The sequence below is a fragment of the Lampris incognitus genome, chromosome 5 (genome assembly GCF_029633865.1).
Source record: "Lampris incognitus isolate fLamInc1 chromosome 5, fLamInc1.hap2, whole genome shotgun sequence".
NCBI lineage: Eukaryota > Metazoa > Chordata > Actinopteri > Lampriformes > Lampridae > Lampris > Lampris incognitus.
The window spans coordinates 12376200-12403273 of record NC_079215.1 but is presented as its reverse complement, the minus strand read 5'-3'; the positions used below and the strand labels follow the sequence as shown (position 1 = coordinate 12403273).

Here is a 27074-nt window from a genome sequence, read left to right as displayed (position 1 = left end):
TATGTGTTTGTGAAAGCGTAAGCAAGAAAAAAGAACAAAACAACAGTCAGCAGAGGCTTCATTCTAGTGCTGTAAAAATGCTGCTCTATTCTTTTCAATTCTATTTTATTCTTTTTTCTATTCTATTCTGTTTTTTCAATTCAATTCTTTTCTGTTCTGTTCTATTCTTTTCTATTCTGTTTGATTCTGTTTTTTTCTATTCTGTTCTTTTCTATTCTATTCTGTTCTTTTCTATTCTATTAGTTTCTATTCTATTCTTTCCATTCTATTTTTCTATTCTATTCTGTTATGTTCTATTCTGTTCCTTTTTATTCTATTCTATTCTGTTATGTTCTATTCTGTTCCTTTTTATTCTTTTCTATTCTATTCTTTAACATTGCACCGTGATTATAGTTTCCTGGTAAAAAGTGGTACAGTGCAGTGCTCACGTCATGGCTGGCAGAGTACACAATCAAAGCATGGGACCAAATTTTGTGGTGAATGTTTTAAGGTTGTTAATTCTTCTGCAAGCTCTTAAAAATGGCATCCCAGACGAAAGCTGGCCCTATTTCTGATGTTGCCCTTTCCTCAGTCTGTCATTATCCCTGGTGTGTTTGCTTCTGCATTTTAATGACAGACTTTGGTCAATGTAATGCGTAAGGAGAGTGTCCTCACCTCCCACATTAGAGTGCGGTTTGACCATTTCAATGGGGCAATTGTTTAATCTTATTTCTCTGCTGTTCAAACGAGTGCACCTCAAAATAGACTCAGAACTGTGATAGGTGATACAGAAAGAAATACATATAAAAGACCCAATCTCCTGATCTGTCATGGCTTCTGTAGGCTGGTATCTACCCGTTAATGATGCTAATGGGGTTGCATTTTTTGTTGTTGCATGTTATTGTTCATTCATTCATTCATTATCCAAACGGCTTATCCTTACTCAGGGTCGCGGGGATGCTGGAGCCTGTCCTATCATCTTATTGTTGCGGTTGATAAATTGATGGAGACAGTATGTAAAGCCTGGCCGACTAAAAAACCGGAAACTCTTTGTGATGTGTGAACCCGGTAAAACGAGGCTCTTTCCAAAGCACATTACCCATTACTTTGTTTTTTAGATTTTCCCCCCTTTTTCTCCCCCAATTGTACTTGGCCAATTACCCCACTCTTCCGAGCCATCCCGGTCGCTGCTCTACCCCCTCTGCCGATCCGGGGAGGGCTGCAGACTACCGCATGCCTCCTCCGATACATGTGGAGTCGCCAGCCGCTTCTTTTCTCCTGACAGTGAGGAGTTTCGCCAGGGGGACGTAAGCGCATGGGAGGATCACGCTACCCCCCCCCCCCTCCACTCCCGAACAGGTGCCCTGACTGACTAGAGGACGCGCTAGTGCAGTGACCAGGACACATACCCACATCCGGCCTCCCACCCACAGACACAGCCAATTGTGTCTGTAGGGATGTCCGACCAAGCCAGAGGTAACATGGGGATTCGAACAGCAATCCCTGTGTTGGTAGGCAACAGAATAGACTGCTATGCTACCTGGATGCCCCACATTACCCATCACTACCATGAAGAACTATATGATGGGAGCAATAATGAGGATAATGGTGAGGAGGATTATAATGACAGGTGTGTCTTTCTCACGTTTATGCACGTGCATATGTATTTCTGTATGTCTAGATTGAGAGGCATGACAGCTGCGCATACGACTACCTGGAGGTGCGAGATGGTCCTCTGGAGACGAGCCCCCTCATTGGTCGATTCTGCGGCTATGATAAACCCGATGATGTGCGTTCTACCTCACACACTCTCTGGATGAAGTTTGTCTCAGACGGGACTGTCAACAAGGCTGGTTTTGCTGCTAACTTCTTTAAAGGTGTGTGTGTGTGTGTGTGTGTGTGTGTGTGTGTGTGTGTGTGTGTGTGTGTGTGTGTGTGTGTGTGTGTGCGTTTTGTGTGTGTGCACCAGGTTTTTCCACCCTAATGGAGAGCAAATGTCCCAATTAGGTTAGAAAAACCCAAAACCACCTACCTTGTGGGACGTTTTATGGGTATCGATGACGAAAATGGTCCATTTTAGGGTCAAGATGTAGTTTTAGGGTTAAAGTTAGAATTAGGATTAGGTTAAGGTTGGGCATGTAGTTAATCAGTCGATCAATCAAGTTGCATTTTTTATAGCGCTTTTCTAGTATGATGGTAAAGGTTAGGGTAAGGGTTAAGGTTAGACACATAGTTATGATGGTTAAGGGTCAGGGTTAATGGTTAGGGAGTGAATGTAGTCAATGAGGGGCCCCCACAAGTATAGGGTGACGTGTGTGTGTGTGTGTGTGTGTGTGTGTGTGTGTGTGTGTGTGTGTGTGTGTGTGTGTGTGTGTGTGTGAGAGAGAGAGAGGCTGTGAGTTTCTGTGTCTGTCTGCTGATAGTGTGTCTTCTCACATGACTTATTTAACCATGGCATTCTTTGTCATCTGTCCTCCCTTGAGTCTAAAAGTTGATGTTTTGATGTGTGTCTCTCTCAGAGGAAGATGAGTGTGCCAAGCCAGACAACGGGGGTTGTGAACAGAGGTGTGTGAACACTCTTGGTAGCTTTAAATGTGCCTGTGACCCGGGGTATGAACTTGGTCCCGACAAGAAAAGCTGCGAAGGTAAGTGTAAGTGTGTTTGTGTTTGTATGTGTGGCGATTGTGTATTCATGTTTGTGTAACTGGAATGTTAAAGTCAATGTTCCAACATTTGGTCAACCCAACGAAACCAGAATGTTATGTATGGTTTGTGTGTGTGTGTGTGTGTGTGTGTGTGTGTGTGTGTGTGTGTGTGTGTGTGTGTGTGTGTGTGTGTGTGTGTGTGTGTGTGTGTGTGTGTGTGTGTGTGTGTGTGTGTGTACGTACGTCAGAGAAATATAATGTGTTTGTACGTGTTGTGTGAGGGATATGAGTCTAACTCCAAAAAGATGTCTGAACAGGAAAAAACACCTTCCTAACACAAAGCCACATAGCCTTGATGCTTCAGTGCCATAAATGCCATGAAGTTTTTCTGATCCCAAAAATAAACCATTAGCCGTCGTTAATTACCCACACACTGAAATAACTGAACAAACTAACAAACCACATCCGAGCTGGATGGAGAGAGAGAGAGAGATAGAGAGAGAGAGAGAGAGAGAGAGAGAGAGAGAGAGAGAGAGAGAGAGAGAGAGAGAGAGAGAGAGAGAGAGAGAGAGAGAGAGAGAGAGAGAGAGAGAGAGAGAGAGAGAGAGAGAGAGAGAGAGAGAGAGAGAGAGAGAGAGAGAGAGAGAGAGAGAGAGAGAGAGAGAGAGAGAGAGAGCGAGCGAGCGAGCGAGCTGTGTGTGTTGGATACTGTGGCCCGGATACTGAAATAACATTAAGCTGTTTTTGTGGCATTTTCTAATTTTCTACTGTTCTGTGTGTGCTTAAATATGTATGTCCTCTTCCATGAGAAGATTAGATGGGGAATTTAAAATCCATACTATATATTATATCTATCTATCTATCTATCTATCTATCTATCTATCTATCTATCTATCTATCTATCTATCTATCTATCTATCTATCTATCTATCTATCTATCTATCTATCTATCTATCTATCTATCTATCTATCTATCTATCTATCTATCTATCTATCTATCTATCTATATAGGTTAATGTGCTGATTTATTGACAATTGCCTCACTTTTGTCTGGGTGTGTTTTTGTATGCTTTTTTTTTTTCTTTCTCCCAGCCGCATGTGGGGGTCTCCTCTCTAAGCTGAACGGGACCATCAGCACTCCAGGCTGGCCAAAGGAGTATCCACCCAACAAAAACTGTGTGTGGCAGGTGGTCGCCCCTACTCAGTACCGCATTTCCATGCAATTTGAAGCCTTTGAGCTGGAGGGCAACGAGGTGAGTGTCTGTGTTTCTGATGTTCGTGCATGTGCATAATATGTCAACTACTGTACAGATTCTGAGACTCTTATTCAGACATACTGAAATATACTGTAGTCCTTGGACTAGGCTAGGACTTGGTAATATGTGTAGTTGTAAAGCCTCATTTGTGCATATATAGGTGTGTAAGTACGACTATGTGGAGGTGCGCAGTGGCCTTTCATCCGACTCCAAGCTGCATGGTAAATACTGTGGAACCGAAGTCCCAGAGGTCATCACCTCTCAGTACAACAACATGAGGATTGAGTTCAAGTCAGACAACACCGTCTCCAAGAAGGGCTTCAAGGCTCACTTCTTCTCAGGTAACTTCGCTCATGCCTGCCTTTGTGTCAGAAGCCAAGAAGAATGCCCTACTTTGTTCAGGAATTTCAGCTCCCGAGTAGCTGTTGCGTATAAAGGTTTTTTCCCCTTCACTCAAAGGAAAAGCATACATCAGTATCGGTTGGCCTGCAGTGATTTAGAGGGAACTTCAACTTGAATAAATCATCCCAGTTTCACTCCACTATTATATGAGTGACGCAGACGGTGAATGCACTGTCACTGGTCACAATCAGTAAACTGATATTGGGACAGAAAAGGTGAAAAATTGTGCTAGAACTACAAAGAAAATAGTATGTGAAACAGTGCATGCACAAACCATCACTACCTGTGTGTGATAAATTCAATGATTACGTCGTGATCCCTCTTTAAGTTAAAAAAAACAACAACATGACAGCCCAGCTGATACGTCAGGATAAATCGGTGGCCTTGAGCCGCTGATACTTCATATTAGACTGTCGCAGTTTAAGTTGATGCAGTACGCCAAGTAGTGTTAATGGGACTAATTTATAATGATGGCGTTTCATTTGACTCATTTTTAACATAATTCTAATCACCCAAACAGAAAAAACTCATCGTCAGCAGCAGATTTTTATCATTCAACTGTAACTGTAGGGCTTTACAATCAGTTCAATATACGACACTTGATTACAATTCAGCACAGCAAATTTGGGGCATCTGAGTAGCGTAGCAGTCTATTCCGTTGCCTACCAACACGGGGATCGCCTGTTCGAATCCCCACGTTACCTCTGGCTTGGTTGGGCGTCCCTACAGACACAATTGGCCGTGTCTGCGGGTGAGAAGCCGGATTTGGGTATGTGCCCTGGTCGCTGCACTAGCGCCTCCTCTGGTCAGTCGGGGCGCCTGTTCGGGGGGGGAGGAGGAACTGGGGGGAATAGCGTGATCCTCCCACGCGCTACGTCCCCCTGGTGAAACACCTCACTGTCAGGTGAAAAGAAGCGGCTGGCGACTCCACATGTATCGGAGGAGACGTGGTAGTCTGCAGCCCTCCCCGGATCGACAGAGGGGGTGGAGCAGCGACCGGGACGACTTGGAAGTGTGGGCTAATTGGCTTGATACAATTGGGGAGAAAATGGGGGGAGGAGGGGGGGAGAAAGAGGGGAAAAATTGACCAAGGCAAATTAGACTGAGACTAATATTGCACTTCATCTTAAGTTAAATTTGTTCAGTCAGCTTTTTTCTTCGTCATCTTTAGATATTCTGATTCCGATTCTAATATATGGTGGAGGGGGGTGCCACTCGCCGTGTTCTTTGCTCACGTCTGTCATCTGAATGCGTGTATTTGTGCGTTCGTGCACGTGTGTAGGCCGTGCATGTTTTGTGCATTGCCTGTCTTTCTCTCTATCACTCACTGTGTCTCCTTGCGCCTCCAGCAGTTATGGAAACGTGCCTGCAGCCACCTGTACCCAGACTTTGCCTTGCCTTCTCTCCTTTAGACAGGCTGGCACAGTGCCAGGAGCGTTTGTTTGTGCTAGAGTCATGCCAGGACGTAAAGCGCGTTCAGGCTCCCGCTCGTGGCCGTGTCAACGACAAGCTGGCAACTTCGGGAAAGGTCAGAGGTAACAAGACCTTGCAATCGGCAAGCCTGATTGGCCCTGGTCTAACAAGTGATTATGGGGGGTTGGGGGTGGGGGGGTTGGCCCTGCTTTTGGGGTGTGGATGAGTGTGAGACAAGATCCCCCTCTTAAAAAGACAACAAATGCCTCCCGCCATCTTGATTTGCGGGGGTGAATTTGTTGGAAGTTAACATTAACAAAAGAGCGACTGCTTGGGGAAAGTTGTCCTCCGGTGTGGATCTAGAATTTGATTTCTGCCAACACGCCGGCTGAAATTAAATTTCTGAAACAGATCAGCACAAGAAAGGCAACTTTATCTTAACGTTCTGCCGAAGCTCTTCCTATTTCGGGGAAAGTATGGCCGTCTCCTGAATGGGCTCTTCTTTCAGGTTCACTTCTCTGTAGGGTACTAACGCCTCACATTTACTGTAACAGCTGACTCCTGTCTAGTGCGAGGGAGGTTTTAACACAACTTATTCACCAGCTGAGCTGCATATGAGCACGCGTGCGCACGTGTGTGTGTTTGTATGTGTGTGACTGTACGGGTGTCTCAGCAATTGTTGTCAGGAGCTACCAGGGATAGCAGTTGGTTGGCCAACAGCCAAAAAGCTTTAGGGAGGTCTCTTTGGCCTCCCACACACTACTAATCCCACGTGCACGCTCCATGTGTGTGTGTGTGTGTGTGTGTGTGTGCGCTTGTGCGTGTGTGTGTATGTGTGTGTGTGGACACTGTGTGCTTGACCTGAAGAAAGGCACAATGAACACTGTGTAGCATCAACTGCAAAGCTTCTTAGCCTGTGATAGGGCGAGACTGAGCCCACAATAGCGCGGTAATACCACATTAGACACACAGACACACACACACACATACAAGAGGAGGAGAAAGACTTGGTAGTTTCATTAAAAGCAGATCAAGTTTGATTCATAAACTTGAGGTAAGGTGAGGCATCTGTGTCTAATCTCTATAGTGATCTCTCTCCGTCTCTCTCTCTCTCGCTCACACACACACACAACATGCCCACCATTTCCTTTTTATTTTCTATACCGGCTCTTTGTTACACACCTTATCTGCCCTCCTTTTCAGTGAGCTGTCAAAGTGTTGCCTGTTCACACTACCATTGCAGCTATTGTTGTTGTTGTTGACGTGGCAGCTCTTGATATGAGGTTTCATTGGTCATAACTCCATCTCTACCCTATGATCTGATCTGCGCACCAGTGGTCATCCCCCGCCACAGGGCTTTGTGAGCACCCGGCCACGTTGGGAGAGAGAGGGGCAATGGAGTCAGGAGGATGCACATATTTAAAGATTAGGAAGACAGCGAAAAGCCACCTGAGTGAGTGAGCTGCTGATAGATAGAGAAAGAGAGATTGGTCTTAAGTATGTAAATTTAAAATTCTCCTCAACACCAACTTGACATACAAAGACTGTATCCCGTTGATGAGAGACTGAACGAAACCCCATTTGGGTTTTATTTGTGAGATCTGTGAATATAGTCCAGGATTAAGAAAAAAAAAATCCCTAAATGGATTTACAAGCAGATTCGTAGCCGTGGCACTTTATCTCAAAAATGTCGACATATGGCTCCAAAATAGAGTCAAAAATAGAGGACAGTAGTTCCCACTTTTTCTTCCTGTGGGCTCGAGCGTTGGCTAGGGCCCTGTTCATCATTTCACTGATATAGTCGTTGTGGTTTGGCCTGAGGAGAGGCCATCTGATTTGAAAACAGCTGTTATGGTCAGAGTGCAGTCAGTGCAAAGCATTGTCTGACCACAGAGAAAACACAGCCGTGACACTAAGGGGGTCCCAAAAATATGCCTGCAACCCAAAATAGTCAGATAATGCTAGCAGAAAGCATACCAACACACGCACACACACACGCACACACACACACACACACACACACACACACACACACACACACACACACACACACACACACACACATACACAAACAATGGTATCTGTAAACAATTTACCCTTGGATACTAACAAAGAAACCTTATAGCTAAGTTAACTCAACCCTGAACCACTTCTCTCCCTGATCCTGTTTAATTTTTTAAACAGGATCGGAGAGAGAAGTGGTTTTCACCACACTTTTCGCCTTCATGTTGAAGGATGGTTTCTTTCTTTGCGCCTTCCCTTCACCTGCCCCTTTCCTCATTTTTTGGTCGCGTTAAGGGGCATGCTATTTGTACGCTATTTCACCTGGGGTTTAACCTTAGGTTAAGGTAAGGGTTAAGGTAAGGGTTTAGTTTAGGGTCACGTCACGAATGAGAACAGGGCAGACAGGTGGAGGACCCAAATGTAGACACAGCAGACTGATACTCCCTCTCCACTAACGCGAACCTAATTCTAGCTCTAGGCTGGTGCTAGCAGGGCCAAAACTAGCTGACTGGGTATTAAACTGGTGGCTAGCAGGCCCAAAGCTAGCAGACCAGGTAGTAAACTGGGGGCTAGCAGGCCCAAAGCTAGCAGACTGAGAAACAGGCTGATGGCTAGCAGGCCCAAAGCTAGCATACTGAGGGACAGGCTAACGGTTAGCATGTCCAAAGCTAGCAGGATGAGAAACGGGCTGGTGGCTTGCAGGCCCAGAGCTAGCAGACTGGGAGATGGGGACTGTCCATTGGTCTGATGGCCCATTATTCCGAAATCCCAATAGTTTGAAAAATGTCCCATTGGACCGAAAGCCCATTTGTCCAACAGCCCGTTATCCTGAAAACAAAAGCACACTGCTCCGAAAATATACATTCTCCCTGCAGTTTTTTACCATTTATTACTAATTTGCATGAATAAGAGATGTAATGTTAAAAGCACTTGTGAAAATGTCATCTCTAATTCACCAGAAATATCAACTTTATTGTATTTATCTCTGGCCAGTTCAGATCAACTCACCTCATCTCATCATCAGCCGCTTCTCCAGGGTCGGGTCAGGGTAACAGCAGTCTAAGTAGGGCACTCCAGACATCCCTCTCCCCAGCAACGCCCTCCAGCTCCTCCTGGGGAATCCCAAGGCCTTCCTAGGCCAGATTGGATATTTAGTCCCTCCAGTGAGTTCTGGGTCTACCCCGGGGTCTCCTCCCAGTTGGATGTGCCCGGAAAACCTCAGAAGGAAGGCGCCCAGGAGGCATCCTAATCAGATGCCCGAACCATCTCAACTGACCCCCTTTCAATGTGAAGGAACAGCGGCTCTACTCTGAGCTCCTCACTCTATCTCTGGGGTCCTCCCTATAGTCCCCGGGTCCTATAGTCCCCGGGTCCTATGTTCCCCCGCTTTGTATGAGACCGGGGAATATCGGACCTTTTTGTATACAGAGGGCCCTATATTCCCCACTTTTCCCCAAAAGGGTCCTATGTTCCCCGTTTTGTATGTGCAGGGGAACATAGGACCTTTCTTTATAAAAAGGGTCCTATGTTCCCCTAGGGCACCCGGGGAACATAGGACCCTTTTTATAAAGAAAGGTCCTATGTTCCCCGGTCAGCAGGTTTGACGCTGTTTGGCGCAAAAAGTGCATTTTCAATAATGCATTATTTAGGGCAGATTATTAAGAAGACAATGAATCATACGATTTCTATTTTTATATCACAAAAACGAATTCACAAAGTCCAGGTTGGCTAAAGTATGTGGAAACTTTCGACACTACACAAATTCAATTTATTAGGCTATAGCCTATATTTGGGCGCATAACCCACCCCGGTAGTTCTCTGATATTTATGCGCGAAATGTGTCACTTACCGAGGAAAATGCTCCTCGCCGAGTAGGTGAGCTGGCTCGTCTGTGTCTGAATGTAATATAGTAAGCCTGTGTTCCTTGGGCAATTGTACCCGGGCGTAGCTCAGCCGGTAGAGCTCTCGCCTATGGATTGCAAGGTCGTGAGTTCGATCCCGGGTGCCGCCAACTCAGCGTATGAGTAGCACATTGTGCGAGAAGTGCTGGGAGCTGAGGATAGGTGTTGTGTTCCGTCCTCAGCAGTCCATCTCCCAGAGGTCTAGTGCATTGTACCAGGGATAGACTCTTGCGTAAGCTAGCTGATATCGACAATAGGCCAATTCCGACCCACTTCTTCTATGTTCGCTAGAAAGCCGTCGTTCCCATCATAACCACACCAGCTTATTGGGAAAAGCATCTGACAGATATTAGATAGAAACCATCTGCTCAGTAAGGCCCTTTAAGCATCATAATTGTAATGATAATAATAATAACATAATAATAATGACAATAATAATGATAATAATAATAGCCTAATAATAATAATGATGATGATGATGATGATGATGATAATAATAATAATAATAACAATATAGCCTTATATTAGAAATGCTAAAAATTGGATAATTGAAATATTTATAATTATAAAGTAGGCTAATATAGCATGGTAATAACAATAAGATAATAATATGTGCCTGGTCTCTTAAGATTCTAAGATGCTGTATGCTACAGAAATAACGGGACATAGGCCTAGGCTAATGAATACGCCTTTTTGACAAAATATGAATGAAAGGCTAATCAACAACGCTAAAGCTGAATCACAAAACACATATTGCTCGAAAAATAATTTATAAATAGCCAAATGCACACATGATTTCGAGTTTGGAAATATTTAAGACTTGTCGAGGATGTGTGGTCATCTGCATCCAAGTTTCCTGGCGTTCTAAACCACATGATCAAAATTCACCTATGTCTAAACCGCCCGCCAACTTGCAACAATTTGCAACAATCGGTTGTTATCGGTGATAACTCGTGGACTCACTGTCATGTGCTTACTAGCCTACAAGAAGACAAACAATGGCGATAGTTATGGATGGTGATCGAGGGGGCAAAGTGTTGGTACATGAGAACTTCAGATATCAGAAGCACCGCACCAATCAAGACACCATTAGATGGAGGTGCTGGAGGTGAAACTGTAGAGTGCCACTGATCACAAATAGATTTGAAGTGGAGGACGTGGATGCTAACATTATTGTGCACGATGTTGGGGAACACGTGCATCCCCCTGACGGAGAAATGGTGCACCGTGCAGAATTCCGACAGCGGGTGGTTGCAGAAGTTGCGAGAGAGCCAACAGTCCCAATCAGAAGGATCTATAATGCGCAAAGGGTCCTGCAGCGTCGGCAATGTCAAATCCAGGGTTTTAGCCCCTCTTTGCTGAGTAGCCTAATGGACTAGGACTACTCATTTTGATTTTTTGAAGAAGAAAAAAGCCTTAACGTTAGCCTAGTTAGGCCTTGGAGATTTTTGTTTTAGACCATGCCTTTTCTGGGGGGCTTCTGCCATAGACCAACCCTTTTTCAGCCAAGCTTTTACTAGAAGCATTTTGTTATTAATAGCCTATTATCAGCATTACTATTGATAGTATTATGCCTGCAATTGTTATTTGTTATTAGATCTCTTTTATAATTAGGCTATTATTATTATTATCATTATTATTATTAGGCTGTAATTATTATTATTATTATGTATTATTTATTATTATTATTGATATTATTACTATTACTATTATTATTATTATTATTATTATTATTATTATTATTAAAGAAGAACATCAAAGGATGTAAGGTAGCACTCATCAAATGAAAAAAAGACACAATTCTCTATTTTACCATTTCATTGTTTGGCATCAGTCATTAACTTGGCCGGGTGGTCTTCTTCAGAAACCTTAATGACTGATGCCAAACAATAAAATGCAATTAGCCTATTGTGTAAGGTAAGCGGCCCCCGTTGATGGATACTTTGTGCTGGTCCTAAATTTCAAGTCCTGGTCTAAGTTCTCTGCCTAAAAAGTTCATCATTAAAGTCTTTTTGAAAGAAAGTCTGCCAAGTGATTTAATATGGAAAACGATCTGCAAAGTAACAAGAAAGTGGCTGAAGTGTCCAGTGCTGTGCAAATTGAACTTTGAGCGAAGGTGGTAATGGCTACTGGTTATACTGGTAGGCGGGCCTACTGCAAGACAAACTTGCGTTGATTGCCGACTGTCCATGCTGAGCCGGAGAGCCAACTAACTAGGCCTACTGCAGTAAATATTGGTAAGAAATAACAATAAAGCAAATTACAGCCTCCTCTAGGCCCGATTTGGATACGCACTCAAGGTGGCCTGCGATATACAACAGCCAACAATGGTAATACGGCCTAATTTAATCAGCGGAGGAATAGATTGTCGTAGCCTACATCTCAGCCATGACCCCAGTTTTGATTATTTTGGACCCGTTAAGGAAATAATTTGCAAAAAGGGTTCTAAGTTCCCCGGTTTGTTCCTCGATTGGCAATAGCGGGGAATATAGGACCCTTTATTTGGAAAAAGGTCCTATGTTCCCCTGGAAACAGCGGGGAATATAGGACCCTTTTTCCAAAAGAGGGTCCTATGTTCCCCGGTGTCTATTGCAACGGGGATTATAGGACCTTTTTAGGGGAAAACGGGGAATATGGGACCCTTTTTTTTCGAAAGGGTCCTATGTTCCCGAACATAGGACCCGGGGAATATAGGACCCGGGGACTATAGGCACGGCCCCCTATCTCTAAGGCTGAGCTCAGACATCCTACAGAGGAAACTCATTTCAGCCACTTGTATCCACAATCTCACCCTTTCGGTCACTACCCAAAGCTCATGACCATAGGTGAGGGTTGGAACGAAGATTGACTGGTAAATTGAGAGCTTGCCTTCCGGCTCAGCTCCCTCTTCAGCACAATGGTCCGGTACAAAATCAGGGTCAGTTCAGATCAATGATTCGCAACGAGATTAGATGCGACTTGACAGTGATGTATCAAACTCTGTTTCCTCGTCGAGATCTGTTTCCCCCTATGGAAACAGGTTAGCTACTGGTATCGGTTACAGTTAGGTTAAGGTAAGCATTAGGTTGAGGTTAGGTTGAGGTTGAGGTTAAGGTTAAGGTTAATCAAGTGTCCTGGTGTTGTATCTAACTCTGGCTAGGGGGAAACAGATCTCGATGGGGAAACAGAGTTTGATACACTGGCAGTCACTGAAATAACAACTGTAGGGAGAGTGTGTATTTTCAGAGCAACGGGCCTTCGGAGCAATGGGCATTTATTTATGGTATAATGAGCTGTTGGACAAATGGGCTTTCAGTCCAAATTGGACATTTTTCAGCCTATTCGGGATATCGGAATAATGGGCCATCGGAAACAATGGCCTGGCATCTGGGAGACAGGCTGATGGCTAGCAAGCCGGATAGCCACAAGAGACACAGGCTTGAAGCTAGCTGACAAAATGCTTGGCTGTTCCAGGGAGGAGCTGGGAGACTCCAGGGAAACATGGGAGGCTGGAATGATGGGCTTGGGCGGAACAGGATCAGGAACAGGGTTAACATGGAATTTCCACCTGTAGAAAGCCACGTGTCACAGTGGCACAGTGGTTAGTGCGGTTGCCTCACAGCAAAAACATTCTGGGTTCGAGCCCCGGGGTAGTCCCACCTTGGGGGTCATCCTGGGTTGTCCTCTATGTGGAGTTTGCATGTTCTCCCCGTGTCTGCGTGGGTTTCCTCCGGGTGCTCCGGTTTCCTTCCCTAGTCCAAAGACATGTAGGTCAGGTGAATCGGCCGTGTGTGTGTGTGTGTGTGTGTGTGTGTGTGTGTGTGTGTGTGTGTGTGTGTGTGTGTGTGTGTGTGTGTGCCGGCCTTGTGTGATGGCCTGGCAGCCTGTCCAGGGTGTCTCCCCACCTGCTGCCCAATGACTGCTGGGATAGGCTCCAGCATCCCCGCGCAGGAATACACATTTTTCATGTACAGGTTCAGTCTGCATCTTCTCCAGTATCTTCAGTCAGATGCTGGAGTCAACTTTCTTTGGAGGTGGCGCAACACCAAAGTAATTACTTAATGTAGCTTGCTTCTTGGACATTTTGATGAATGGATGAAAATCCTGAAACAAAAGAAAAAAATGTAACATTAAGCTAGTTGTAACGTAAGATAACTATTTGCTGGAGCTCAAGGTTTAACAGTTAACTTTGCTAAATTGGGGGAAAAAAGCGCATCCACTTAATCAAGAACGAAGGCTAAAAGTTGCACGATTAACAATTGATTGTCATCGACTTTTGTGGACTTTTGCGCAGCGTGCAAGAGTCTGCAAGTGGTTACGTTGCTTGTTAAGTGGTGGCATGCTGTGCAACACTGCCAGCCCTTACTTTAGTGCTTAACAAGGTCAAGTTCACACATAGTTCAGTTATGAAAGAGCCTGACAATTGCGTTACACATCTGCAGCCACTGACTCCTGTAACTGCACTGGGCAACTAGTTGTACACTGCACAGCACAACCTGATTTGGGGCGTTTGAGCCACCCAGATGCTGCGTCCCAGTAACACAAATCCATGCATCTTACTTTGGTTCGGGTGTTACAAGGCTTTTTGTAGTGATTGATAGGCCTTAGCATGTGTTTAACACAAAGGGTTTATCGCACATTTTCTCTTTCCTCCTTTTTTTGCAAAATTACCGACTAACATTTTTCAAATCTGTATCTGAACATACATAATGAGCTGTTAAAACATTTCCAGCAGCATCGTAGCAACTGATTTTGATTTGTTTGGAGACAGTGGCACTGACAAGAAGACAGGAGGCGGAGCTGGAGGTGGCAGAGTTGAAGATGATAAGATTTTCACTGGGAGTGACGAAGAAGGACAGGATTAGGAACGAGTATATTAGAGGGACAGCTCAGGTTGGACGGTTTGGAGACAAAGCAAGAGAGGCAAGATTGAGATGGCTTGGACATGTGTGGAGGAGAGATGCTGGATATATTGGGAGAAGGATGCTGAATATGGAGCTGCCAGGGAAGAGGAGAAGAGGAAGGCCAAAGAGGAGGTTTATGGATGTGGTGAGGGAAGACATGCAGGTGGCTGGTGTGACAGAGGAAGACGCAGAAGACAGGAAGAGATGGAAACGGATGATCCGCTGTGGCGACCCCTAACGGGAGCAGCCAAAAGTAGTAGTGGTAGTATTAAAATTGACACATTTGTCATAATGACTTTCTTACCAGTGATATATGGAGAAAATCCTGTTGTTCTAGTAAGTAATTGTGTCCCAAAAATGTTGGTACGCAAAAGCGCCTCTTTTGGTATTATCTGCTGTGCATCATTCATTTTGGCCACGCATGCGCACCTGCACACTAGTTATGTGCACCTCTGTATGCCTCACATTCACCCATTCACACACACATTCATACACTGATGGCGGAGGCTGCCATGCAAGGCGTTAACCTGCTCGTCATGAGCAGTTAGGGGTTCAGCGTCTTACTCAAGGACACTTCCACACACTCTCTGGAGGGGCCAAGGATCGAACCAGTGACCTTCCGATTACTAGATGACCCGCTCTACCTCCTGAGCCATGTCACCCAGGAACAGGCAGAATCAGGATCAGGGTCCGGTTGGCGAGCACGAAGGAGTCCATGGTAGAAACTATGACGAACTGGCTAGGAATCATTGATTTAGACCGGTTTAAGTACTGAAAAACTGATGAGGGAACAAGTGGCAGGTGCACAGGTGGGTGTGGTAAACAGGAAGAAAAGTCCTGGAACATCCGGTGGACAGGTGGAGAAGTGGCAAAGTCTAGAGTAGACAGTTCTGAAGGCAGGGACAGAGACAGAATGAGCAAGGGAAACGCACACAAGGGCTAAGCAGGAATCGTGACAGGTCAGGACTGGAGTGGAGGTGGGTGTTGTGGTTAAAAATTATAAGGCTGGAAATAGTTAAGGTGGTGGCATCCGGGTGAAATGCCATACAAATAAGGAGTCCCGTTTGGAGGTGGGGGTTCTTTGGATGCTGATATGTTTGATAGGGCGGCACGGTGGCACAGTGGTTAGCGCGATCGCCTCGCAGCAAGAAGGTTCTGGGTTCGAGCCCCGGGGTTCGTCTCGGGTCGTCCTCTGTGTGGAGTTTGCATGTTCTCCCCGTGTCTGCGTGGGTTTCCTCCAGGTGCTCCGGTGTCCTCCCACAGTCCAAAGACTGTGTGTGTGTGTGTGTGTGTGTGTGTGTGTGTGTGTGTGTGTGTGTGTGTGTGTGTGTGTGTGTGTGTGTGTGTGTGTGTGTGTGTGTGTGTGTGTGTGTGTGCGTGTGTGTGTATGTATTGGCCCTGTGTGATGGCCTGGCGGCCTGTCCAGGGTGTCTCTTCACCTGCCGCTCAATGACTGCTGGGATAGGCTCCAGCATCCCTGAGAGCAGGATAAGTGGCTCGGATAATGATGGATGGATGGATGTTTGACAGGTGTACAAAGATGCAATAACGCTGCTTTATTGACCATGAAGTGTAGCCTGAAGTTTCATCCTTGTCTTGCAAAAGGTTAAAAGGGTCAAACTTGTTGATGAAGAGTGTACACCTTGTAGTCTTAGTTTTGAACAAACGTGAAAAGCATGTCTGTTTGACTACATGTCGCCCTTCTTTATTCATCTCTCTTGTCCCCCTCTCACTACCACTTCATCTTAACTTTGCTTAACATTTGCTTGTCCAAAATCCTAATGCTCTGCTGTCCTGCTTGACCTTTTCATTTCCCGCTGGCCCCTTCCTTCTGTCGTACCTCTCTTTGTATAATCCCTTGTTTGTCCCACCACATCTGTCCTCTCGCCTTCCACTTCTTTGGGGGGGACATTGGCCAATGTTTCGTTTTCAAAATCTTTCCTCTCATGTTTTGGTTTCATACTCCCCCTCCCTCTCCTTGCTCCCCTTCCTCATCCTCTTCCTTCCCCCCTTCCATTTCCTTCCTCCTCCCTCCTTTCCTATGTGCTCAGTTATTGTCATTATGAACTGTTGCATCTCATGTGTCTCCGCAGACAAGGACGAGTGTAGCAAGGACAACGGCGGCTGCCAGCACGAGTGCATCAACACGGTGGGCTCCTACGTGTGTCAGTGTCGCCACGGCTTCGTGCTGCACGAGAACAAGCACGACTGTAAGGAAGGTGGGTTTCACACGCACTCCCACTCGCATATGCATTGGAATAAGCGTGTGGGCACGCACATGTATGTGATAACGCATTCGCACAAACACGCATTCATGAACAAATATATGCAGCACTCGCCTCGTGACCCTGGCTCAGTCTACACTTATCACGAGCCACATCACAACAAACTGCCATCTTTCATATAGGAGAAGGGATTGTTTGTGTGTTTGTGTGTGTATTTGTGAGAGAGCGATAGAGAGAGGCCGGGTGATATAGATAGAAGGATGGCTAGATGGAGAGAGACAACCCCCCCACACTTCTGAGCCGTCCCGGTCTCTGCTCCACCCCCTCTACTGATCCAGGGAGGGCTGCAGACTACCACATGCCTCCTCCGATACATGTGGAGTCGCCAGCCACTTCTTTCCACCTGACATTGAGGAGTTTTGCCAGGGGGACGTAGCGCGTGGGAGGCTCACGCTATCCCCCCCCAGTCCCCCCCCCCCCCGCCCCTGAACACATGCCACAACTGACCAGAGGCGACAAGGACACACACCCACATCCGGCTTCTTGCTCACAGACACGGCCAATTGTGTCTATGGGGACGCCCGACCAAGCCGGTGGTAACACAGGGATTCGAACCGGCAAGCCCTGTGTTGGTAGAGAGACAACGTTTCATGTAGAACAATAACAGCAAAGAGCTACAGTTGATTAAAATCCGCACATTCCCAAACATGTTAACGCACTCAGGTACATACATGCACATGTGTGCACAAACATACACATACATATTGCTCTCCCATACACAAAGATGCACTCGCTCACAGCCAGGCTCTCACATTGAGATATTATTCTCAGTTGTTTTGAAGTTGAATTTTTGAACATGTATTCTCTCATACCACATCAGTCCAAACACACACACACACACACACACACACACACACACACACGCACACACACACGCACACACACTTCTACGAAGTTCCCCCGTGTAACTTGTAAAGGGACTCCAGTTTCAAACATCTGTTAGCTTTAAAGCGATGCGTGTAGGATTGACTTCCTTTGCGTGTGTGTCTTTGACCGGTTCGACCCCAAAATGTGACTGATTCCAGCGAATCTGTGTTCCCCTCACACAGCTTGTTCTGTTTGTGGCCACGAATGAGCGTGTGAAACATTCAGAAGGTGAAATGTGTGTACTTGGGCAGGGTGACGAGTGGTGTAACATGTCGTGTTTGTAGCGATGTCATAGAGTAACACTAAACACTTGTACTGTAAGTAACACCGTTTTTTGTTCAGTTATTCCCCTGCTTCATTGTAGCAAAATAACACTGCAAAGAAACATATTAGCTGTTACTGAGACCAAATGATGATATCAAAGTAAGGGTTTCTTTTGTTGATCATTGAGGTACATTTGTAACTTGCTGTCCACAATGTGGGTGCTTTTATTTGACGCGATCATGTAAGCAACATCCTTTATTTACGGCGATAAGAGCGTGTGAGTTTGTGGGAATATGAAGCCTCTGTTGAAAATGCTGTACGCAAGCCGAGTTTGCCTCTAGACCCGCTCTGTGCTCCGCAGCGTGCGTGGCGTGTCCGAGCCGCCCGCGGCTCAGTCCGTAAAGGGAATATGTCTGTTTATGTGATCTTTGACTGTAAAGGCCGATTCATCTCAGCGTGGGTGTGGGTTGGGTCTGTCAGTCTCTAAATAAAAGCTGACACTTTGGAATGCACCTTGTTGTCCTGCGCATGCCTCGCACCTTCGACATACACTAGTCTCAAGGCACTCGGCCCATCCTCGGTGCCTCACATAGCCACGCCAAACACGCACACACGCACACACACCACCTACCCAGATTCATAGTTCCTAAGTGGGTATTGGCCTATTTACCAAGTTTGTGTAACGGTGTGATGGGACAGAATGATTTAACTGTTTTCCCAAAATTAACTTCCCTGAGTTATTTACCCTCGTCTCCTATTAGTCCTGCCCCTGCCAGTGCTGCCATATGTGCAGACTGCGGACACTTGCTTTGTTTCGCCTTACAGTCCGAATAGAAATCAGTCAGGGTTTCAGAAAACAACAGACAGCCAAAAAAAACAACATCTGTTCCAGCTCAAGCTTTTACTCATACTTTTACTACACCTATGGAGTAAATCTTCATAGCTCTGAGTAAATTCACTTAATCCTACAGTTCATACTACTACTACTAAGTTGATAATACAGTTACTACTACTACCACTACTACTTTACTAATAATACTAGTAATGATAATGATAATATCACTAGTACTTGTGGCATTAGTATCAGTTGTAGTGGTGGTGGAAGTAGTAATAGTAATAGTAGTAGCAGTAGTAGTAATAGTAAATGTAGTTGTTGTAGTAGTAGAAGTAGTAGAAGTCATAGTAGTATAGTAGTAGTAGTAGTAATAGTTTAGTAGTAGCAGTAATAGTAGGAGTAGTAATAGATGTAGTTGTTGTAGTGGAAGAAGTAGTAGTATAAGTAGTAGAATAGTAGTAGTAATAGTTTAGTAGTAACAGTAATAGTGGGATAGTAATAGATGTAGTTGTTGTAGTGGAAAAAGTAGCAGTATAAGTAGTCGAAGTCATAGCAGAATAGTAGTAGTAGTAATAGTTTAGTAGTAGCAGTAATAGTAGGAGTAGTAATAGATGTAGTTGTTGTAGTGGAAAAAGTAGCAGTATAAGTAGTCGAAGTCATAGTAGAATAGTAGTAGTAGTAATAGTTTAGTAGTAGCAGTAATAGTAGGAGTAGTCGTAGCGATTGAGGTCGTAATCTAGGTAGTAATAGAAGTAGCGGCAGTAGTAAAATGGTACGAGATGAAGAGCAGCAAATGGTTTTCGCTGTACTTTTCGTCTTGTGTATGTGTCCCTATAGCCAGCAGCCATACTGCGTTCCTGCCAAACACAATATTATAGCAGTGTGTGTAACTTTTGTTTGTGTTCAAGCGAATGTCTCTGAATGTCTACATGTGTGTTTTACCCCGAACAACTTGTAACAAGGGGTAGGTTTCCCTTCCCCGTTCCATTTCCACTGACCTTTTTTATTCTCCACACAAGATGTTGACTTCTCCTATGTGTGTGTGTGTGTGTGTGTGTGTGTGTGTGTGTGTGTGTGTGTGTGTGTGTGTGTGTGTGTGTGTGTGTGTGTGTGTGTGCCTAGCTGAGTGTGAGCACAAGATCCACAGCCCCAGTGGGACCCTGAGCAGCCCCAACTGGCCTGACAAGTACCCCAGCCGTAAGGAGTGCACCTGGGACATTACGGCCACCCCGGGACACAGAGTCAAGATAGTAAGTGTACGGGGGGATCAGACAGGCTGTTCTATCGGTACATGGTTTTCCCCTTCTCTTTCATCGCCTCGCCCCTGATTTTACTGGTTTCAGCGCTGTCTTCATGAAGACGCTCAGTTCTGTCTTTTGGGTCATCTGTGTATAGAAGCCTCAGGCATGCCCAGCCCCCCCCCCCATTCTTGCTCTATAATTTAATCTTTCCCATGTCCCATTTGCAGAGCCCAAACGTGGCACGGGCCCGTGTAGGTTAGCAGCATATGAGGGTTAACAGTGAGCGTGTTCTCATGCGTTAGAATGAGGCCTTGAGCTGCCGCCATCTGTGGCCCTGCGTCGTTCTGTCTGCGAACACGTACGTTTGAGCTTTTACGCATGTGTGTTGATGTATTTGCATCATCTGTGTGTCACTTTGCGTGTCTGTGCATGAGTGTGTGTCTGTGTGTGTGTGTGCCTGCATCCATGCGTGTGTGAGCTGACATAGATAGCGGTTGTCTACAGTTTCCCAGTCGTGGCAAATGCCCCGTATGTGTGAATGAAGCGACTTATTAGTGTGGCCACAGCTGCCATCGGGGTCCATTAACCTCCGGATGAGGAGCAGCGAGGAGTAACGTCTGGTTTATGTTTGTGGATGAGTGAGATTTCTAAACCTTGTGATTTAAAGATGGTTTTTTGCAGTGTTGTGTTGACTCCTACACAGCTAAAGACTGAAGAGGCTGCTTAGAAGTCTTAAGACAGATCTTATGCTGCTTTATGTTGTGTGTATGGCGCTTAGTGTTATTTGCATGCTCAGCCAGTCAAGCTAATAGCTTTGTCCATGTTCAAGTCACACACACACACACATACACACGCTAACACACACACGTGCCGTCTACCTCATTTGCTCCAAACCCTGCTCACACTCTCCAGCCACATGATAGGCGTGCTGTGTTGCGTGTTGCATCGTGTTATCTCTAATCATCGTAATCACGTGTCGTTACTTTTTACAACACTATGTATGTAACACAAAAATCATTACATCAACTGACCATGGTCATGGAGTGTTCATTAATTGTTAATTTTCTGTGTGTCACAAAAACTAGGAGGGTGTGTGTGTGCGTGTGTGTGTGTGTGTGTGTGTGTGTGTGTGTGTGTGTGTTTGTTTGCTGTTGAGATTAGCAGGGTCCTCTCTAGATCCAGAAAAGTGACATCACAGCAGGACAGATTAAATACCAGAAATCTGAACACAGACGTGAAGGTCATTCTATTATTGCCTCATCCCCCCCTTCTCTCTCTCTCTCCCTCTCAGGCTCAATTCTCTTTGGAGAAGTAAACAGAACTTAAGATCTAAACAAACACACACACACGCACACACACACACACACACACACACACACACACACACACACACACACACACACACACACACACACACACGCACACACATGCACACACACACGCACACACACAGGCACTGGTGTCACTTTGCACGACAGACATCCGAGCTAGACGAAACATCTGGAGTCAATCAAGTCCCCAGAATCAAACATTTCCCTCTCAATAATGATCCCCAGGCTGGCACAGTGCCAGGTCACCTCGGCATGCTCTCTTCTTCTTCTTCTACTACTACTTTTACTCCTCTCCCTCCAATCCAATGGCAGAAACCAATTCTCTCTTTCTTGTAGAAGTGGCACTGCATCTCTCCGGTGAAAAAGAGCTACAAAAGCATTTGGAGATGTACGCGGGTGTGTGTGTGTGTGTGTGTGTGTGTATGTGCGTGTGTGTGTGTGCGTGTTTGTGTGCTATTATCAAAGAATGTAAGGGAGATTCATTGCTGTGATTAAGCGAGAGGTTCTGTTTCCGAGTGTTCACAGGTATAAGAGTGAAACAAACACTTGGTCACACGCGAAACAAATATAAAACAGATATCTGGCATGGGTGACGTCATTTAAAAGGCTCAGAATAAAAATTGACTCTAGAATAACAAACAATTCAGAAGGCTTCTCATTTTAGGGCGTCCAGGTGGCGTGGGGGTCTATTCCGTTGCCTACCAACACGGGGATCGCTGGTTCGAATCCCCGTGTTACCTCAAGCTTGGTCGGGCACCCCTACAGACACAATTGGCCGTGTCTGCGGGTGAGAAGCCGGATGTGGGTACGTGTCCTGGTCGCTGCACTAGCGCCTCCTCTGGTCGATCTGGGCACCTGTACAGGGGGAACTGGGGGGGAATAGCATGATCCTCTCACGCGCTACATCCCCCTGGTGAAACTCCTCACTGTCAGGTGAAAAGAAGCTGCTGGTGACTCCACGTGTATCGGAGGAGGCGTGTGGTAGTCTGCAGCCCTCCCCGGATCGGCAGAGGGGGTGGAGCAGCGCCCCGGATGGCTCAGAAGAGTGGGGTAATTGGCCAAGTACACATGCCTCCTCGGATACATGTGGAGTCGCCAGCCGCTTCTTTTCACCTGACAGTGAGGAGTTTCGCCAGAGGGACGTAGTGCATGGGAGGATCACACTAGTCCCCCTCCCAGTTCCTCCTCCCACCTGAACAGGTGCCCCGACCGCCCAGAGGAGGCGCTAGTGCAGCGATCAGGACACATACCCACATCTGGCTTCCCACCCGCAGACACGGCCAGTTGTGTCTGTAGGGATGCCCGATCAAGCCGGAGGTGACACGGGGATTTGAGCCGGCGATCCCCATGTTGGTAGGCAACGGAATAGACCGCTATGCTTCCCGGACGCGCCAAGGTTTCTCATTTCGAATGTCTTCCATGTATCTCACCCAGTTTAGTGATGACCAATGAGGTTTTTGGGGGTCTTCTCTTTAATTTAACAAAAAACTATCATATTGATACAGTCAGTCAACAAGCTGGCCTGGTAAAGCTGTGTTTTGTAGCTCTGTTTATGCTTCTGGTCACAGCAAGGCCTTTGTAAATGGTAGTGAATTGGTATCAGACATGTCCTCATCAGCTCAGAGGCTGAGACAAAATACTGTAATGTGGGTTTCAACAAAGGATCCGTCTCCTCTTTATCCATCTGTGGTTTTGCCCCTTCACTACGTTCCTCTTCTCATCCATTTCTATCCCCCCCCCCCCCCCCCACCCAGGGGTCTGGGGTTCATAAAGTTATGCTTTCAGATTTTGTACTATTCTCCTTTCTCCTGGACTTTGTTTTGCTTTTACGTTGTGAATATTGACCACTCTGTTTTGTAACTGTTTTCACTGCATGCAGTTGCAATACTGACTATCCAAAACTGACACCAACGTCTTAGTTAAAGATTCTTCACTAACTGTCTGCTGCCATCTCTGTCTCAGGCCTTTAATGAGTTTGAGATTGAGCAGCATCAGGAATGTGCGTACGACCACCTGGAGGCGTTTGATGGGGACAGTGACACCGCAGCCATCCTAGGTCGTCTGTGTGGCAACAAAATCCCCGAGCCCCTGGTTTCCACGGGCAACAGGATGTACCTACGCTTCATCTCGGATGCCTCAGTGCAGAGGAAGGGCTTCCAGGCCACACACTCCACTGGTATGTGTGTGTGTGTGTGTGTGTGTGTGTGTGTGTGTGTGTGTGTGTGTGTGTGTGTGTGTGTTCTGTCTGTGAAATGATACTGCTTTTTGTGTGAACAGTATGTGTACCATGAGTCTTTTTGACTTATGAGGGAGATACTTAACTAGTAGTCTCTAGGTTGTAGTTTCCACCTATGAGAAGCCTTTGTTAAAGCATTATCTCCCTCTAGTGGTTTATTACCGCATACACACCATCTCTGCCACGCTATGTACACAGTGTAGTTAGCCAGATGTGTAAATGCGTTTGTGTAGTTAGCCGTGTTACTACAAATGGCTCATACTTGACATAACCCCCAACCATTTTCCAAGGCATACCTTTGTGTTTCAGATTTTTGGATGCATTTTACTACTTTTCCATTTGTTTCCATCCATATCAGTATGCAGTATGAAAATCAACGTTTAAAGGCTTTGAAACTTGCTTGAGATCAGTAATCCATTACGATGAACATTCTGTCAGTGTCATTTTATTTGTCAGAGTAGCACTATCTCTGCAGGACCATGCAGATGAAAGCACAGCCTGTTGTGACAGGTCTTCATGGTGGTGTGTTCCAGTGCGCTCAGGCATCCGAGATTTGAGACTCGACTGCCACACAGCATCCTTCCTAACGCAAGAAGCTCCTAAATTCACATTATCCTTTTAGCAGTCCCCACACTGGATTATTGTGTATCCTTCAGATCTGATTTTATGACAACATAGCTTGTGAATGCAGTGCTGTTCAGCAGCCAGCTCATAAAAATCAAATGTCCGCACACTGGAACGCACCATCCGGAAAACTTATCGCAATTATCTGCGCTTTCAGCTGCGTTATCCTGCAGCGATTGTGTAAGTTTGACCAAAGAAAAAAATAATGTTGACAGAATTTTCACTGTGATGGATTGCATATCCCAAGCAAGTTTCAAGTCTCTGCTGGTTGATTTGAATTCCCTACTGAAATGAATGGAAACCAGTGACTGCCTGGAAAAGTAGGAAAAACGGACTCAGAAATCTAAAACACCAGGGTGTGCTTTGGGTAATGCTCGGGAGTAATGTAAAGTATGCACCGTTTTTAAGTAAGGGGCCAAAACATGCAAAAACACCGCTATGTGCCTTTAAATGTGATAAAGGTAAACTCATCCGAATGAGGTCAGCAGAATTACAACAGAATGATCTTTTACAGGCTCAGATGACTTTCTCGTTTCTTCTTCCTCCTGTCTCTCCCCAGAATGTGGAGGCCGTCTGAAAGCGGAAACCCGTCAGAAGAACCTCTACTCCCACTCCCAGTTCGGAGACAATAATTACCCCGGCCACACTGACTGTGAGTGGCTAGTCACAGCAGAACAGGGCTATGGCATAGAGCTGACCTTCACCACTTTTGAAGTGGAGGAGGAGGCGGACTGTGGTTATGACTACATCGAGCTGTACGATGGGTACGACATCAACTCGCACCGGCTGGGTCGCTTCTGTGGTTCAGGGGTAAGGCCACACATTGCCAACCTTGTGCTCCCTTCATGTTGAAGTATGTAACTGTTAATGGTAATTACTTGCAAGCTGTTAGATGTTTGAGAAGCTCAGCTCTCTGCCTTTATCCTCCTTTCCGTAGCCGAGGGAGGAGATCTATTCACCTGGAGACGCTGTGCTGATCCGTTTTCATAGCGATGATACCATCAGCAAGAAGGGTTTCCACATCCGTTACACAAGCACCAAGTTCCAGGAGAGCCTTCACACCAGGAAATGATCTCACAACCCCCTGAAGTTTGACGTTCATGTCGCCCCACCACTGTCACCTTGACCTGCCCTTCACCATGGCAAAAAAACAAAAACAAAAAAAAAAACTAGACAACAATCCCTTCTTCTTTGACCCACAGACACTCCACAAGCACAAGACTTAATATTGTGGACGTCTGTCAGACACGAGAGAGGAGGAAGATTATATGTGACCTGAACAATGGCCTCCTTCAAACGCGCCAGTGATCATTGCACTGTAAGAGGAGACCGGAAGAGGAATGTGAATTTTCTTTGAGATACATACCAGTGGTAAGCTTTACCACCAGAGTCAATCCTGACCACTCGCTTCGTGGCGAGTGAGTCACTCTTGGGGAAAGACGGCGGTGACAAACTTTGAAACTCTTGACTAATATGCCTGCACAAATAGAAATCATCAACTTTTCTGTAAACTTCAGACAGAGGCCCTTTTTCGCACCGTTGAAAAGGGGTTGCACAGTATAAAAAGATTAACTCATGTGTGCATATGTAACACACACGTGCACACACGTGTCACACTTGTTCAGATGTACAGACTATGGATGCTTCAACTGAGAGGAGAAGCATCGATTCCCGGTTGGACGGAGCCACAAAGGGCGGTGCCGGAGAGGTTTCGGGCACGAGAAAATACGTTCGATCTGGGTCCAAACGGTTCGATCCACAGTGGCAGGACGAGGGTGTTTCCGAGGCCGCGTTGACTCGAGCCTTGGTCCGTACACACGGCAAACCGAGAAGAACTTATGCAGACAGACGTGTCGTTGCCTTTGAGGCCTGGGGGGGACTGGTCTGGATGGTCCAGCTCACAACGGCTGCAACCGGTTTTAATTCATGTCTCCTTCTACAACCTGTGATGTTTGTGTTTACTGTACGTGCGTATCGAGAAAAAGAACAAACAGAGGCTGATTCTTACCCTTGCCCTTAGCTTAAAGCTTACGCAAACCGCCGTCACTCAACGGAAAAAAATAAAATTTAAAAGAAAAAAAATGTAAATGGAGATTTCCAAACCATCTTGGATGTTAATGTAATGCCTTGCATCACGGCATGTTGTGTGTAAATGCTGTCGGCGTTTGTACCATTCTGGAACTCGTGCAACATATAGATACCATCACCCCCCCCACCCCCACCCCCCAAAAAACAAACTAAAAAGCTAATTTGTTGAAATGCTGTGACAGAATAATTAAGATCATTTGCATCTCATCTCATCTCATCTGGAGATATATCGGTGGATGCTGTAAGGGAACTTTTTTCTTTTCTTCCACTAGCCATTTCCTACAACCACACAATTCCACGGCGAGGATCGATTCCCATGGTGCTAAAAAAACAAAAATACGAGCGATGGATTTCTGAAGCCGCGATGAACCGGAAACACGAGTCAACGCGAGGCCACCGCGCGCGGATAGCGCGCCGCATCTGCGCCGCGAGTCCTGTGGAACTACAACATTGCCTTAGAACCAACGATATGCTCTTGCACAGACGTCTCTTGTCAGTAGGTTTGTTTGTTTTTGTGTGGGCCAGCGATTACATTTGTCACGACGTTTGAAGAACTTGAATGATTTTATTGTAAAAAAAAAAAGAAAGAAAGAAAAGAAGAAGAAGAAGAAGGGCCACACGGGCAATGTAGTCTGTGTGTGAGATGACGCGTCTACGGCGCGCGCGTCTGTGTGCGACAAAGTGACAGGTTCTTTTAGCCGCTCTCTGCAACACGTACGCACATGCGCAGACGTCCCCGCGTACGCGCACAAGCGCGCCCGCAGATAGCCGGACTCTCTCGTCTGTGCGCATTGACGTCGCCGTAGTAACCGAACACGCG

General features: G+C 45.9%; 1 protein-coding gene across 1 annotated transcript in view; it reads left to right on the top strand.

The window, feature by feature from the left end:
• The window catches only part of tll1 (tolloid-like 1), a 42096-nt gene extending 16099 nt beyond the window's left edge, over positions 1 to 25997 (top strand). Inside the window, exons 15-23 of the mRNA XM_056279761.1 lie at positions 1661 to 1856; positions 2499 to 2624; positions 3717 to 3877; positions 4041 to 4221; positions 16577 to 16702; positions 19857 to 19984; positions 23269 to 23482; positions 24726 to 24976; positions 25104 to 25997. Coding sequence (XP_056135736.1) covers positions 1661 to 1856; positions 2499 to 2624; positions 3717 to 3877; positions 4041 to 4221; positions 16577 to 16702; positions 19857 to 19984; positions 23269 to 23482; positions 24726 to 24976; positions 25104 to 25238 — 1518 coding nt within the window. The 3' untranslated portion in view covers positions 25239 to 25997. The remainder of the gene's footprint in view (positions 1 to 1660; positions 1857 to 2498; positions 2625 to 3716; positions 3878 to 4040; positions 4222 to 16576; positions 16703 to 19856; positions 19985 to 23268; positions 23483 to 24725; positions 24977 to 25103) is intronic.
• The last annotated feature ends 1077 nt before the right edge of the window (positions 25998 to 27074 follow it).